Here is an 18,262-nt window from a genome sequence, read left to right as displayed (position 1 = left end):
GCTAATTCATACTTGGAAGACCTGATTTCCTCTGGAAAAGAAAACAGAATATCATCTGGAACGCATAAGTTTTAATTAGAAAGTTGCAATTCATTGATTGTAATCCAATAAGCCAATTACAAAGATTGCACTTCTTATAAAAGCCAGTAGGGATTTTTCAATTTTTTTTTTTTTTTATTTTTTTTTAAAGAAATGGAATGAAGTGTGCCGCAGTGCAACATATGGTATTCACATACTATCCACTAACCAACAACCAGCAATTTGTTAGCAAAAAAAAAAAGAAATAACTGATAATATTGTATATACATTATTTATTACTTTTTTGTTAATTGTTTGTTTAGCTAGTGTTAACTTCTTTCACTGATAGTCTTGTAAATTTATGTTCACTGTTTATGACTTCACCTATATCTGATCATATCTTTTTATCGTAAATGTTATCTCCTCTGGCTTTTCATCTCTAATTACCTCAATATCTCCATGTCTCCCCACCCATAATGGTGTTTTTTTTTTTTTGTTTTTTTTTTAACCCCAGACTGGGCCCTAAATAACAGCATTGCTTAGCAATACGCAGTACTCACAAGCAACCACGCATTGGAGAAACGCCTAAGCAGAGGTATCATCTCTGAAAGGATGCCCACCCTCCATGCACCACCACACCCCACCCCATGGTCATTACCATACTTATAGATAGTGTAGATCAGCTGGTTTTCAAAACACACCAATCAAGTCACTAAACCTCTCCTCATCTGAAATCCAACGGTTAACACACTGCATCCTTAACTTTGGTTTAAACACTCATAAGCATAAGTGTGTGTATATATATATGTCTATGATTATATATGTGATTTTATATATATATATAATCTTCATATCTATATAACAAAACACATTTTCTCAAAAAAAATGTTCTCCCTTATTTGACTGCGATTTCCTGTCCTAATGTGTTTTATACCCCACCTTCCATAGACTGTAAGCTCGTTTGAGCAGGGTCCTCTTCAACCTATCGTTCCTGTAAGTTTTCTTGTAATTGTCCTATTTATAGCTAAATATCCCCTCTTATAATTTTGTAAAGCGCTACGGAATCTGTTGGCCCTATATAAATGGCAATAATAATAATAATAGTACATGAATGTGATTCCCATTTATTTTTCTTTTGTCCATTTTATGTTAGACCTAACCCTCCTTCAAGACACTGGCATGTTGGGCATGTACCTTTACCCACTTCACCGATAGCATAAGTACTGCTCCATTTTCGGTGAATGTGTAACCAAAACTCCATTCCCGCTCAAACATACTCTTTCACTGACATCACATATCTACACAACTGTAGAAACTGTGGCAACATGTCTATTTCACATTGTCTATAATAAATACTAAAATATGTGAGGGCTTAACATTTCAAGTCCTACTCCAGTAGACAGGTTTTAAAAGTTACTTGCCAAAACAAGCCTGGAGGGTACATGGTCTGCTCACCACTGTAGGGGTTTACTAGCCAAGGCTAAATTTTTACTGACCAATAGCTAGTGGCATATAATGGCTAGTGGCCCTGTAAACATCTTGTTTTATTTAATACCAAGTGACATACTAAGGGAGGGAGGTTGCAGGCTGCAGTGTGGTGCATAGAGCAGGCACCTGCCTACTGGTGCTTGTGAAATTGCCACGCAGTAGGTGTCTACTCTGGTGCTGTGGGTGCTTGTGGTGCTGGCACTAACAGAGCTACTGGGAACACTACTGATTTCCCAACTCATTCACGCGCCCTGTACTGTTGCTGGAGCAAGGATATGGCCTCATTCAAGCCTGGCAATAGTACTTATTAGGAGGGAGCTGGAACTTCAGTGTACTGAGACTGATCACAGCAGGACGCCAGTGGATTCCATGGAGGAGACTCCACTCCAGCTCTTCCTGTCAAGATAAGAATAGAGAAGCTAGGCAGACCTCCATGTTAAATAAATACATACTATGTGTGTGTATATATATATATTATTTTTTATATTAAAATAAATATTAAGTGTTTGTATCTGTGTGTGTGTTTATCAATATGTGTGTCTGTGTCCGTGTGTGTCATCAATGTAAATATGTTCATGAGTGTGTTTATCAATATGTGTGTCTTTGTACATGTGTCTGTGTGTGTATATGAATGTTTGTAAGAACATCTAAATCTGAATGTATGTAGGTGCATGTAAATATGAATATCAAGACGTGCTCTTTTACTAACAACAAGGGATTGGGGGTGGAGCTGAGGGAGACCCCCAAAAATTGCCAAAATTTATTTTTGGCCAGGTGCCATGTAACCTAGATACAGCTCTGTTAATATCAATACCCCCATCAAATACTGTTCAGCACATCCTACAGCTAGACCGTATTTAGGTGAACTTACAATAAAAGTTCTAAAACAACATGACTTTGGAACCCCAGTCCTAATTATATTTTTCCTTCAAAAGTATTAAAAGACTTTGTTTTTATATTTTCACTGCTGAAAATCCCATGAAGCAGGATGTGCATTTTTACTGAAACAGGTTTGCTGCACAGTTTTAAAGAGAGAATTGTGTGACATTCACTAGAATCATACAATCAAATGTGACATCTACATTTCTCCTTCATTTTATCCTCTGATATATAAAATTGGCTGTGACAGATGTGAGTGATTGTTTTCTGATCGTTGCAGGTAGTATTTCAAAAGCATTTGAGACCCCACAGCAAATGGTTTTCTCATCTATCAGATAGCACACATGCCGGTGTATGTATTGAGTTACAGTTCGACCTGTAGTACTAAACGGAAACAATTCTGCTTTGGCTGAGGCCCATAACAAACATCTCTAAAACCGCTAGCCTTTTTTTTTTTAAAGTTTTGAATAAAGGCTTGTTAAGCACCACTTTTTTTTTTTTTCTTCCCATTTTGGCACCTTAAAGTAATGGGAGATTATAACTGACGTGCCTGGCAATTTTGATGCCCAAGCACACAAGTCAAAAAAAGCTTTGATAAATCCCCATCTGAGCAAGAGAGAGTCTTGAAGTTATTTCAAGTTAGTTCGTCATATCTTTTTGTAATAAAATCCCCTTTAAAATGTAGAACTGCAGCTTAATTTTCTGGCACTGCTTTGATTTCACAAACAGTTAAAGTATCACAGGCTTGGCAGCACAGGCACATCCTTGAACTATTGACATGTGTTTCATGCCTTCATTAGTACTGTTCTGTGCTATTCATTCTTTCTGATGCTCTAAAGCTCAAGGAATCAATTTTTGGAAAGTTTGTATCATTAAGCAAATTACATTTTACTGTAGAGCTCCTGATGCAATATAGAGGCTTAAAGGATCACTATAGTGTCAGGAAAACAAAGCGGTTTTCCTGACACTATAGTGCCCTGAGGGTGGCCCCACCCTCAGGGTCCCCGTCCAGCTTACCTTATTCCAGCGTCGGTCTCCCTCGGCGCTGGTGACCTCTCCTCCCCCGCCGACGTCAGCCCCCCCGTCTGACTTCAGCGGAGCCGAATGCGCATGCGTGGCAAGTGCCGCGCGCGCGCATTCAAAGAGTCCTTAGGAAAGCATTTCTCAATGCTTTCCTATGGACGCTATGCGCGATGGAGGCATAATATGCCTCCAGCGTCGCAGATGCACCTCTAGTGGCTGTCCGGAAGACAGCCATTGGAGGCTGGCTTGACCCTAAGTTTCTCTGAAACTGCTATGTTTGCATCTGAAGAGCTAAAACCTGAGGTACCTGGCACCCAGACCGCTTCATTGAGCTAAAGTGGTCTGGGTGACGTCCAGACACTTTGGACACTTTGAATGCGCGCGCGGCACTTGCCTCGCATGCACATTTGGCTCCAGTGACGTCGGACGGGGATGAGAGCTCACCAGCGCCGAGGGAGCCCGGCGCTGGATTAAGTTAAGTGGCTGAAGGGGTTTTAACCGCTTTGTTTTCCTGACACTATAGTAATCCTTTAATAAACCTCTGAATGGGTTTTCTTTTGATACAGTCTCTTATGTCATGTTTATTGTCTTTTGAAAATGTGAACATCACTGTCATTTTAAACAGTATTTAAAGTTCAGTGACTTACCTGAATCCAGCGCCGATGTCCCTCGGCGCTGGGTTAAGCCCCGCCCACGCTCCTCCACTGTGTTCTGATACCGTCACTAGAGGAGGACTTAACCCTGCAAGGTAATTATTGCAGTTTATAAAAACTGCAATAATTACACTTGCAGGATTAAGGGTGTTGGGGGTTGGCACCCATGTGTGACATGTCATGATTCCCTTTTATTCCAGAAGTTTGGTCCTTAAGGGGTTAAGATAAGGCCAGGGACTAATGAAAGTATTTTAAAAATTTGGGCAGACTAGATGGGCCAAATGGGTCTTATCTGCTGTCACATTCTATGTTTCTATATATCTTTTGTTGAAATCGCTTATTTTTCTCATTTTATTACCTGCCTTAACACCTTAAGGGCGGAGGCAATTGTACAAGTTCTGACCAAAACAAAACCTGGAATTTGAACTATATGTCTGTTTAACCGTAATTCACCTCTTTAATATTAAGTGCACCCACACTTATTGTATATCATTTTGTTCAGGAGAAACAGAGCTTTCATTTCACATCAAATTTTTATATAGAAAATATAATTAAATTTTTTATCAAACTCTAAAAAAGTGTGAGAAATTAAGAAATGTTATTTTCCAAGTTCTGCATGCTATTTTAACTGTGACTGTCATAGTACTTGTAGCGGAGGGGCCGGGGTTACTCCAATGGCTCTCCGCTGGGAACAAAGATTCAGCATACAAAATCACAGGAACACAGCATAATCCACCTCCCCAAGGACTAGATGACACGTAGTCTGGGAGTCAACTGTCAGCTTTATTCACAAGTTTGCTTTTATGCATTTTTCCCATGCAAGGGAGGTAACTTACAGTACCCTATCATATCGTGGTCATCTCCTCTCCCACTCCTCCCCTTAGATTAACAGTTAAACATATTAGTGGAGACAGAGTTTTCCCCACCTTCTGGATGTCCCCCAAATACAGGGGGTACGGGGAAAATTAAGGGGCCCCCTGGTAGGTATGATCTGGGTGAGCAACATACTCAAAATTCACCCAGATCGGACCAGGAGTTCGGGAGTTATAGCCAGTTAAAGTTTTGACAGACCGCAAGGATTTAGTAGCTGAAAACAGCTCCATGAATTCTGGCCCTGCGGTCGGTCTATTTCAATGAATCAAAAGTACCGAACAGCTTAGCCATCCGGCTCTAACTCTGCGTTCGGATGAATCCCCTAGTCTGGGGGATTCATCCTACCGAACGGCGGGCCGGTCGGCAGTTTGAATCAAACGTTTCCGTTGTTCTGGAGGTTTGAGCGGTGTCTGGGTAGTCGAGCGTCCGATTTTAGTTCCAGACGCTCGACGACCAAACACTGTTGTTCGTGAGTTAAGATGGCCGCCGCCATGTGTTCGTTATACGAACGCCGGCCACACACAAACTCAATTACCCCTGTTTGCAACATTGTTGCCTTCCACTAACGGGAGGCACACGACCACAGCAGGGTGGTCTATCCTTCGGTATTTCAATCGGTTCCCGAACCGGCTAAGAGTTCTGGTTCGGGAAACGATTACATTATTACATACAGTTCAAATAAATGCAATAGTCAATGCAAAAGTCTCTTGTGGCTGCTTCTGCCACAGTACTGTCACTGTGTTCAGAAATGTTTCAAGAGTGCAACAGTACCACCTATGTACATGTTATATGGGGTTTTGGAAAGTTGCAGGGTATCTCAGTTTATAGACATTGAAATTTGCCAGATTGGTTTGCTGGTCCTATGTTACCTTTGAAACCACATGACAGCCCAGGAATGAGTATTACTCCCCATCATGGCTTACCATTTGCAAAAGTAAACAACCCAGGGTATTCAAATTTTGTGTTCAGATTTTTTTTTTGCATTTTTAACACAAAAACTGCCTTTTTACAAATGCTATCATCAGACATCCCAACTTGCAAAAATGCATTGCAGGGAGGTGGATTCCCCAGCTACAGCGCCACCGCCCCCCCATGCACGCATGCACCCTCCCCACACACAGCCCACAAACATGTATGAACACCTTGACACACACACATACCATCAGATAGGCACACTGATACATACACACACTGGCACACAGATAAACACCATGACACATACTGGCACACTTAGATACACACACTGAAAAGTACACACTGGCACATACACACACAGATACACACGGACACAGACATACACACACTCTGATACACACTGACACACACTCGAATACGCACACTGACCTAGATACACACACATGCTGACACAAACACACAGATACACACTGACATACAGATACACACACACACTGAGACACACACAGGTATACACAGTGACATAAAGATGCACACACTTACACAAACACACAGATATACACACTGACATACAGATACACACACACACCGACACAAACACTCAGATACACTGGCATACAGATACACACCCACTGACACAAACACTCAGATACATCTTCCAGATACATCCTCCATGCTGCTGTGTGGCTCTGCAGATTCCATGCTGCCTCCAGTCCTCCTGTGCGGCTCTCTGTGAAGCAGAAAGGAAGTGACAGGCTGACATCACTTCCTCCCTGCCAGCTGATAGTCGGGTCTTAAAGGGCCGGCACTCCACCGGCCCTTGCTTAGTATGAAGGAAGGGGGGCACAAATCATGTATAATATCCTGGTAATCAATATACACAATCTGATATACATTGCATGTCAGATTGTGTGTGTGAATTCCGGGATATTATTCATGATATGAGGGTGTCAGGGAGCCACATGGAAAATGTGGGAGTCTCCCGGAACTAACGGGAGACTTGGGATGTCTGTATCATAGTCATTATGTTTTTTTTTCTTCTGTAAAACACAACAGTACCCCCATGTACAGATTTTAAGGGGTTCTGGAAAGTTACAGGGTAGAAAATAGTGCTTGCAAATTGTTTCTTTGGATTTTCTCCCTGGGCTGTCAGGCAGGTTCCCCCAATATCTAATAAATAAAATAATAGTAACAATAAACAATAAAGTATTTAACCAGGAAAGGTGCATGCAGATATACTCTGGTTTCCAAGCACGTCCTGGTGACGTGTTACCCCTTTTAATGGTACTCATTTTATATATGTAACATGTACTCCTGATCCTGTAGTGTTAATAAACACAAAATAGGTGGAGCAACAAAAATAATGATATACTTTCCTCTTTTCTTACAGTTTTGCTGTAAAGATAGAGAGGTATATAATAGTGCAGATAACTTTAAAACGTGTAAAAAATCAGTTGTACTGAAACACACTCACAAGGATAGAGCCATTTACTGAACCTGGCTCTGGTGTGGATGTCCTTAGGATCTATTTTTGGGTGATCCAAATCCCTGGTAATCTGGAAATGTTTCAATTTTCTTCCAGGAATTAGGAGCAGAAATCAGATAGGTTCCCCAAAAAAGTATTAATAAAACACTGGATAAATAAATTGGAAATAAAAGTTGCTACTAATGTCCAATATGGTACCAAGACGCGTTTTGCCGGGTGTGGCTTCATCTGTTGGTGTAGATCTGCCCTATCTGCCCTAGACAAGTCAACACGCCTACAGGTGTTTTATACATTGGACCTGCCCTGGCTAAGCATACATGACCGATTATGAATGTTTTTAATTGCCATTCTGATTTTTCACGTATGGTTGCTTGATTACTGGAGTGGAAAGGCATCTGTTGCTCATTTGTCTCAGAACCATACTTCTCTCGCTTCCCATGGCCATTGGTCTCCCATATTTGTACCTTCACATACAAAGCAGTTAGTTATATTAAGACTACTTGCAATACTTTCAGCCAGATCGTTGAACAGGTTTTTAAAAGTGTGGGGAACTTCATCTTCAACACTCATCTCATTAAAGAAATGGAATACCTGATGAGTTTGGGCATTCAGGGTCTCGGTTTCAAGGCCTGTATATAGGATGGCTCCTGGGTCTGTCCCTGTACCATATATTTGGAAACCTGAAAAGATTCCCAAACTTATTAATAAATTGCTGTGGGTTAGAAACTGTCATGTGTACAGGATTAATCTCCATTGATTTACAATGAGGAGTAGTAGGTAACCTCTGAATTATCAGGTCTTGGTCTACTGTTTTTCCCCTGGTCGCCCAACCTTCACATGACCAGTATGGGCAAAAGTTGAAGTCCCTATTTGGACAATCAGGGTCAGTGGTTCTTCTACTAGGGCATAGGTATATTTATCATTAAACCCATAGGTTCGTTCCCATTTAAGATTACCACATATGTTTCAAGGTTTTCCACTACCAGAAATTGCTTTTCATGCATCGAATAGTAGGATGCCTAGGGAAGAGGTGGTACTTAACAAGGTTTTATTTATCAATGCCCCTGAGAGTGGGCATTTTGAAGAACCAGACAGATTGTACAGGGTTGGAATTGGGGATCAAAGCACTTGGGTTCACCTGAAACTGGCTGACACACACTATAATCAGTGTCTAAGTATCTGCATTTAAAAACAGATCCTTTACATTCACAGTTCAACTGGTCCAGAAACTAGAATCAGAACATACTTCGAAATCTAGTGAATGGAATTTACAACAGAATTCAACTAGTCCAGTAACCAGAATCCGACTGAACATATATACACCAGAATTCAGCTGGACAAACAGACCCTATGCTAAATGGGCTAGCTACAAAGCGTTTAGCTTAAGGAGGTGATCAGCCCCCTCTTCTTTCCATTGGGAAAGGTCAGATACAGATTTAACCCCTAATGGGTTTACCTTCAGTTCCTGGACCCGGGATCGGAATTCATCGACGGGATACCCCAATACCCACTGTGCAGAAGCCTATGGACTCTTGGACGAAGAAGGCCCAATGGACCCGAGACTAAAGGAAGTCCACGCATCGGTCCAGGGGTGTTGCAGTGGAGAGGTGGGTAAAATTTTACCGTCTCGGCGGTCTCACCAGAAATGTTATAGGCGAATTCTGAAGAAGCCACGCACCCAATTGGGTCTCAGCTGAACTCATGTTAAAAATGTCTGAGCACTGAGCACATGGAGTACATGCTTTTTATAAGCTATTCATCCCTCATCTGTACCCTTACACCAATCAACAAATCGTTATTTGCGGCATTACCTTATATGGATAGGCAGTATGGCACTAGAAGAATGGAAAGTGGTTTTTCAAATCCATCACATGCTCAGTGATGTGGGATTAATCCCACATCACTCAGTACCTGTACGTGTATATGCCACATGGAGATTTTAGGCCTACTAAATTTTGGGCCTCCCTGAAATCCCATCACAGAATGTCCCGTTGAGGCATTGAGTACTCCAGATGGGATGTTACTTTTGCCCTACATCCAGGGTATGTTACTATTACCCATTTTAATGGTACTCATTTTATATATGTAACATGTACTCCTGATACTATAGTGCTAAAACTATTCTTATTGCTCCCACATGACCCTGGCAGCTTATTGAATCGGTATAAGCTGGTTATGTCATTGTATGCTGAATGGCATCCAGTTCCCTCCCTGGGACTACTCTGTGTAGGCTAATATTTCTCCACTGCTGTGTTCTCAGGGCACCAGGGAATCTGATCTCCAAGCATCCTTACAAACCATAGATCCCTGGGTAGCTCCCCCTACCCGTAACCCCATCTTCCCTATGTCCAAAAAGTGCCAGGAATGGAGATAACCAGCCCAACTGGTTCCATAGTTCCACTGGGTCGCGGCCATGCTCCAATCTAGCACAGAGTTTCCTAGGATAGGGTCCATAGTCTGTGGAGAGGAGGCTGGTCTCCAAGCCCTTACACAAGCCAGGGGTACAGGGTCTTCCATCACAGGCACTTATTATTAGGAAACAGACCACACTTACTACTCCTTTTGATTGGCATATGTCTACTGGAGGCACAGACTGCTCACTCACAAGTACAATAATGGAGCAAACCGAAGAAGTAAGTATTGCATCCACTTGTGATGCTTTATAAAGTGAGATGATTCACTCACAGCAAGGATGTGAAAGAATATACATATATATTCAAGTTAAAGGAACGCTGTAACATTAGGAATATAAAAATGTAAACTTAATACTATAGTGCCCTAGTCACCATTTAGGTGACCAAGCACCGGCTGCAGGGTTAAAACAGAGTGAGCATGACACCCAGATCACTGTTGAGCATGTTTCAGAAAACCCTATAGAGGTTGTTGCTGTAAGTTAATATGGGGTCTGCACTATTGCCTACCTCCAACCTATCCATGTGTGTTGTTTAGCATTAGGCAGCCACGTCCACTAGTATGTGTATCCGATTCCAGCACTCATTGAAGGTGTCATACGTGGTCTTCAAGTAACTTTTTATTTAAAGCTATAAATTAGCTGGAGATTTCTTCAACATAATGTATAGAATGTGTCTACAAATGTTGTGAATGGCAGAATTCCTTCTAAAGTTTTAGTTATAGCTTAACCTTATTTTATAAAATAACTGGTGAAATATCGTTCAAAATAATTTGAAGATATCTTTGCATTTTATCTATGGACTATGTGGACGTGACAATTATATCATTTTCTCTCATGCATAGGTGAAAAGAAAGAAAAGAAAACAGCGCCTGCTGATGACGATGCTAGAGAAGTAAATGTCTCTCGCTTGGATCTCCGCGTTGGCCGCATCCTCTCTGCCAAGAAACATCCAGATGCTGACTCTCTATATGTGGAAGAGGTGGACGTAGGAGAACCTGCACCTCGCACTGTTGTCAGTGGCCTTGTGAAGCATATTCCACTTGATCAGGTATTGGATAAAAGACTCCAGAATTTTTACTTGAATATTTCTTTCTGCAGCCTGGAGTAACACTAAACATACTAAAGTTATATGCATAACATAACAAAGAGCAGTAAACTATTTTATCAGGTCATGTGTTACAATTTTAATTATACTAGAGCACTTCCCTGCCTGCCACTTCTGAGATTGCTTGTTGAGTGCATGAACCCCTGTCGGTTAAGGAAATTTGGTAAATGCTAAGGAAATGTAACGGTGCTCCCATTCTCCAGGCTAGTTTAGCAATGAACCAGTGTCAGACCATATATTATACTGGTATCTGCAAACCAGTTGTAGCACTGTCTCATAGGCTATGGAAGCCCGTCAGACAGTGTAGGGTGCTGACAGGAGTAAGTGTGGGGACCAATCAGTTAGACTAGAGTGTTGCAGTATATGTTGAACTTTATTAACAATAATTTACCAGTGAACAGGATGTATGAGGATTGATTGTTTCAAAATATATGTGTGTTATTATTTTGGGGTAAACATTTATTTTTTAGTATACACTACATGATAACAAAATCCCATTACAAAAACCATATAAGTTAATTGAATATTTTTGCAGAATGGAGAATAGTTGACTAAATAGGATAGCACATAAAACATAGCATTGTACCTACCTATTGGCCCCCAACTCCCGGCTGTCTGCTCCGCAAAAGATGGGTTGGAAATCACAAAAATCTCTATTCCACACTCTAAACGAGTTATCGACCAAATGCTCCAGGGAATGCCTTGTCATAAGGCTGCGATGCCACCAGACTGTGGATTAGCACAGGAGGATGACATACACAAATTAATTCAAGACCCTAACATACCAACATCAGAAGATGCAATGTCAACTAGAAAAGCTACAATTTCTAGGGAAATTGTGTGGAGTGTTCTTGCCTCCACCAGTAGTCTACAACTGGAGTGGACGGAGTAACTGGTTGGAGTGGCTTGAGTGACTGTTGTGTGGTTGGAGTGGCTGGAGTAACTGTGGAAAGGTTGGACTGGGCAGAGTAACTGTGTGGAGTGTTTGGAGTGAGTAAAGATAGTAAACATTACACTAACCAATTGATTGATCAAATTTAAAAAGTGCACATGACAAGCTTGATAGAGTGAGAAATGCATTTCAACTTTTATTTATTCATATAGCACATTTAATTGCAACGTTGAAACGATTTTTCAGCTTTTGCCAGCTCCCAATTTAGCTTTGCCATTCATTCCTATGGGACAAATTTCGCCTCAAGAACGACGATATTCCGTGAACCATTCGGCGAAACGTTCCACAAAGTAATAGCACACCAATCGGGAACAATCCGCACGTTTCGGTATATTACTGTCTATGTAGTGTAAAAACTGTGGGAGGAGTTAGGGTGGTAAATTTGGCTATAATAAGAATAATAATATATATGTGAGATAACAGTAAGTGGTCTTGCTATGCAAGAACACTCAACTACTACCAGCAGTGGTGAAAACGGAGGTACAGACTGTTACATCCTGTATACAAGCTATAGAGCAAGATGTCCTGGATATTAAATAGGGACTAATGGCATTGGAGGATACTACACAAATTCCAGGCATCCCAAACCACCCTATGATACTGTGTGGACTATCTTGGTGACCAGGACAGACAGAGCAATATCAAAATCAGAGGAGTTGCAGACACTCTTACCCTGGAGAAGCTGCCACATTTCATAAGATGCTTTATCAAATCTGTGCTACTTGCTAAACAAGCTAAGCAATTTACCTTTCTTGGGGTCTACAGTATCTCTATATCGCCTCAAGCACCCGTCAGTGCTTCTAAGGTCATTATCATGTGATGCCAAATGCTCTGATAAAATTCACATTACATCTGAATTACTAGAGAAAGCACTCTCACTTTAAATCGACTGCCCTTAACTTTATCCAATGATTTAAGTAGAGCTAGTTTGTGGTGAAGAAAGTCCATGCAACCCATCACCAAGTCCCTTCAAAAGCACAATGTGACCAATAATTGCAAAAATGTAGGACTTCCAAGTCCAACAGAAGCGGACACCGTTCTTAAGGAACGGGGGACTATCCAGTCTAACACCAGGCTCCTCCAGACATTCTTAAATGCACTTCTAGGATGTTGCAAATATGGTATCTTTGGGGACATGACTGTATACGCTTTGTATGTGAAGCTAATTTCATTTAAATTTTTTTTTTTATGGTAAATTTTTATGTTCAACCTTTAACCTGACAATCCACTTAGTGGTTAAGTTGGAGTATGTGCTGATGATAATAATAATGATAATGATGTTAATGTTAACACAAGAGTGCTATAGTTCACGCTTATGCCAGTCTTTACCCATAGCTTTCCTACAGCGACAACTTCTTTGCAGAAGTACACAAAATAGTCCCCTCCCCCCCATTACCCATAGTTTAGAGGTGTAAAATAAGAACAAGCCTTTTTAATGGCCTATTACGTTATGTTTTGGGAGCTGCTTCCGTCATTGGACAAGGGCACATACTGGAGACCGCCTTTCTGCTCTATGCTATTATTTCTTTGCTTGTAAAAAGATAAAAATTGTAAATACCATGTGAATTAAAAAGAAAATCTCAAGGTCTCTTACTTTTGGCACTGCACTTACATGATTGTTTGAAAAATATAAGGTTAAAAAAATAGATCTCAGAAATCTGAAAAACAAAAAAGACATAATTGATTTGTGTGTGCCAAATGACTGCTTTAAAATTCCCTTTGTCTTCCATGTATACAGAAAATTGAATTTTCTTCTATTTGTCTTTGTTGGATAAAGATAATCTGGCCATTGATTCTGTTGCTATGTTCTTTCCAAGTAAACACACAGCGCAGTGTTTTATAAAATAGTATATTCAATTCTTTAAAAAAAAATGCTCACCCAAGTGGATACCTTCAAAGGACTTTAAAGAACAGATATGCATAGATATATTGTCAGCAGCAGTCCTTATTCAGTGTGATTCTGAGTGTGATGTGCATCAAAAGGGTCCTCCTCTCTCTCTCACCTCACAGGTAATTGGATAGTCTGAATTTCATTTTCAAAATCATTTTCAAGATACTTTCTAGAAAGCTGTTTTTGTAATGTACCAAATTTGTTGTAATATGCAAGTACTTGGAATAGGTTTGAGGGTTGGTTTGTTTATTTTTGCTCTACAACACACAGTATTCAGATTGTCTCTTCTTGGGGGGGAAAAAAAAGTGAAAATGATCTGAGCTGACTGTTTGAAAGCTTACCTTTTAGATTCTGAAACATTGTTTTATATCATGAACTTTGTCTAATTCTATGTTATACATATAATTTTCTCCCTCGTTTACAAACCATTAAATGAAAGAGAAAATAGGATCTAATTTGAAAGCTATTTTCTCTTTTTTCCCCTCCTATTCTTTACCATCGGGACAAGACTTTTACGACTAAGTCCTTAGTGCCAAAATTAATGCTAACCTTGGGAACGGTTACAAACTGCTGATCAATATTCCTTCGAGTACAGCAGGGAAGATCTGTGTACTGCCAAGTAATTCAAGTAATTAGATAATTGTCTCTGATGCTTGCTTGAGCTTTAAAATAAATACATACATAAATAACTAAGTGCACCTGGGAAATAAAATCTGGACTTGATATGAATCATGTGGATTTAACTAAGATATAAAACAATAATAGAAAAATAAAACATCTGGTCAATTACATTTTATAGTCGTACATCTTCATCATAGCAAGAAGAAGAAAAAAAAACTTTAGTTAAGGTATCTATCAAGGAAAATAAATTGAAGCTTACCCAGAAAGAGTACGTACTCTTTATTGCTATTGTGTGCAGTCCAAAAGTTGACAAAGTAGAAGAGCAAAAAAAAAAAAAAAAAAATTGTCGTCTTTTATTTCTAACAGTGTCTTCCTGTAGATGAACTTCAAAATATCCTACAAAAACATTTTGACGTGACATTTTTGGACCGCAAGATGACTATTAGGGTTTCATGACATGGGATTTTCATTAGCACAGTATAGCTTACCACACTTTTTGTTTGCTTTTTCCTGTTAATAGAGTTGTGTTTTGAACAAATATCCTTTTTTATTAGCAAAACAATGCAGACAGCGATGAACTGCCATTGTTCAAGTAAGACAAAGCTGTTTGTAAACCTCCATTCATTTTTCTTCTCATACAAGTGTAGCAATTGTCTTTTATTTGACATATCATATTTTGTAGTAATATAGTTGTCCAACTTTCTTCCCAAAAACAACTTGCTTTTAGAATTTAGAAGCCAAACATGTAGAATTTAGAAGTAAAACGTCTAATTTATGTTTGGCTTTTTTTTTTTCTTCAAATTATTATTTTATACCATTCCTGACCATTAATGCTGCACCAACAGCGCAGTATTTTACAATTCAAGAATGACGATAATTGACAAGTAACTGACCTCCAGAGCTAATACAGACAAACACAAGGGATGTTGAAACTTCTGTTTAACGAAGCTTACTCTCACCAATTACTGAGTCATACGCATCTTTTCTTGCAATACACAGTTGACACCTATGTAAATTAAATTTTACCTAATATTTTTACATATACAAATTACATAAAGTTGCAGAATACACACATTTAACAAATCTGCTAAAATAACAAACGATGACTTAGTAAACATGCACACACAATGTATGCTACAACCTTCCAAATACATAGATCAGACAGTACAACATGTAAGTTAAAACACAGATCTTTAAACTGGTTTGAGTTAAAGAAATTGCTTTTCTGTAGAAAGTAAATATACTTGTCACTTTTTCTTCTAATCTAAAAGACATCTTTCTTGAGCAGACCAGCATCTCTTTGCTTTACAGATGCTTTAGATTGTATCCATTTCTTATATTTTCACCTGGAAAAAAAGATATGTACTGCAAATTACTTGTTCCTTCCGAAAATAACTTAAAGGGAAATATCACCACTGTGCGCCATCGTAAACGTTGGATTGAATTTCACAGAAAGGAAGGCTTGCCTTCCATTCAGATGTTTTGGACGTTTGTTTTGTCCATATAATAAAAGTCTGCCATATCTTATTTCTGGCAGGAAGGCCTTGTTAGTGCTATGAATGCCTGGATCAGTGTTAACCAAACTTTCCTTGTGTGTGTTTTGGCCTAATTATTTTCCCCTTAAACATGTGCTGAAAAAATGTAACATTGCCTGTTTGACTGAATTTGGGCACATGCTGGGTTTGGTGTTTTCAATTTGTTGACACTTTCTTTATGTACGTCAGATGTATTATGTGAATAGTTTGTAGGACTGTAAAGTAAAAAAAAAAGCCCCAAAGTCTATATTGTGGAAAATAAGTTCTCATGCCTAAAATATAGTTAATGTTTCAAGCAGTTTATTACAGTTTAAATAATAATAAAGCATATTTTATAACACACTTCTTTTATACTTCATATTGTATTGAGATTGATAATGGGAAGATGCTTTGGGCCTTCTAAAGCCCTTTAAGATTTTTATACATAACAAGTACCAAGAGAGATTTTGAATATGCCAACAGAACAGTACGATAACACTTGGATAGATGGATCGATTTATATGAAACCATATTTACAATACATGTAAAAAAAAGCATCTTCTATAAACAAGTATGCATGGCTACATAGTTTTGTAATATTTGAAGGTTTACATTTCCTTTTACACTTCTGAGCATTAGCTGCATTGTTTATTTGTTTATTTTCCCAGTGCAATATATTAAGGTAACATTTTGCAATTCTTGTTTCATTTCTCTGGTCATCTCAGCACATAACTAATGATTGTCAAAACCATACACTTGATAAATGCAGCTATATGCTATTCTATGGTTTTTATATCTCCAATCTTGTGTATTCCTTTCTCCTCACCTGTGTGCGTACTGTTAAAATATTTAATGATTTTTTTTTTTCATTCTATCTTGTTATATAGATGCAAAATCGGATGGCAGTGCTGCTCTGTAATTTGAAACCTGCCAAAATGAGAGGAGTCCTATCACAGGCCATGGTCATGTGTGCCAGTTCTCCAGACAAAGTGGAAATTTTGGATCCTCCTAGTGGAGCTGTTCCTGGAGAGAGGATCACCTTCCAGAATTTCCCAGGTAATCCAGAAAGAGAAATCATTTTATGTATGTTGCATCACTGTGAATAATACATACTGTCCTCACCTAGAATAGTCTCTCCCCCCCCCCCTCTTTAGAATAATTTTTAATTGTAACATAATTTGCTATAGCATAATACAGAACATAAAAGCCACAACAATTTTTTTTTGGCATTGTTTGTACTGACTTGCATTTATTCTTTGTTGATAACATTTGAAATGTGTTTCATATATTGCTACCAAATCTTCTATTAAGCCCATATAAACACATCTGTCCTATACACTGCCACTTCCCAGGTTTTTATGGCGGGCCATATGGGCCTTGCAGGTGTTGCTTTATTAGCTTCTCCAGTTCCTTTAAATGTAAAACAGGGTTTGTAAAGTGCTGTAAGCAAGGCACAGGAAGCCTTTCATTTTGGTCAAATAGTTTATGGCATCTGCTTCCTCTATAGCCGGCTGATGAAACACACAGGTCTCTAGAATAGGTTACACTTCTCATCTGTCTGCTTAGTACCGTATGTCCGCATCTCAACGGCTTCTTGCTTTCCAATGAAAATTACAGGTTTCTTGGAATTCTGTTTTACAATTCATATTGTTTATTTGAAAATAAGCAGACATTGTTGACCCAACCCTGAGAAAAAACACAGTTTGGCTTTACATTTGTGCCTTCCCATCCTGGTCTGTTTCCAGCAGGAATTGGTACAATTTGTTTGGAAAACTGCTAAAATATTTTTGGCAAACACCATTAAAATGCCTTCCCATATGCTCCCTACAGCTGCGTTTTTCTTCTTTTATTTGTATGTAAAATAATTGGCACAGACCTTGCGTTTCCAGGATATATCTGTATCAATGAGCAAATGATGAAGGCAGGCTGCTTTTTTAAAATGTTTTTATATTATTACACTTCCCAATTATTTTATTTATTGCTTGTCATAAAACATTACCTGGTGCAGCTTTTAACTCAGGTAACTAAATATCAAGCTTCCATGAGGTGTAGTACAAAGGCCTTACAAACTGATCATTCTTGTTTGAGTGATTTTTAAGTTGACTTTTTATAAAGCAGTGGGAACATTGGAAAACAACTCAAACCACAAGTGTATGCATCACTGTTGGAGAAAGTGTATACTAAAGTCTTTAGTACAGTAGTAGGATTTAATGCATTTTAAAAAGTAAAAATACAGATAAGTACAACAGTACATCAATCCAAATAAAATCTAAATTAAACCTGGAATTCTGGAAGTGTACAAAATACAACATGGAAAACAGTTAAGTTAAAACCCCAACACTGAGAAATAGAGGTTCAATTTGATTCAAATTCATGACCACTTTAAATCACTGAAGAGTACAATGGTTGGTGAAATTTGTATCCATTGGAC

At 39.0% G+C, this 18,262-nt stretch overlaps 1 protein-coding gene across 7 annotated transcripts in view; it reads left to right on the top strand.

The window, feature by feature from the left end:
- The window catches only part of AIMP1 (aminoacyl tRNA synthetase complex interacting multifunctional protein 1), a 68,945-nt gene that overhangs the window by 50,141 nt on the left and 542 nt on the right, over positions 1 to 18,262 (top strand). For all 7 annotated transcript variants that reach the window (XM_063458377.1, XM_063458375.1, XM_063458372.1 and 4 more), the window contains 2 exons: positions 10,591 to 10,796; positions 16,719 to 16,887. In XM_063458377.1, the coding sequence (XP_063314447.1) occupies positions 10,591 to 10,796; positions 16,719 to 16,887 (375 nt within the window). The remainder of the gene's footprint in view (positions 1 to 10,590; positions 10,797 to 16,718; positions 16,888 to 18,262) is intronic.

Source organism: Pelobates fuscus, chromosome 6, assembly GCF_036172605.1.
Source record: "Pelobates fuscus isolate aPelFus1 chromosome 6, aPelFus1.pri, whole genome shotgun sequence".
NCBI classification, from domain to species: domain Eukaryota; kingdom Metazoa; phylum Chordata; class Amphibia; order Anura; family Pelobatidae; genus Pelobates; species Pelobates fuscus.
This window is presented reverse-complemented; position numbering and strand designations above follow the sequence as displayed.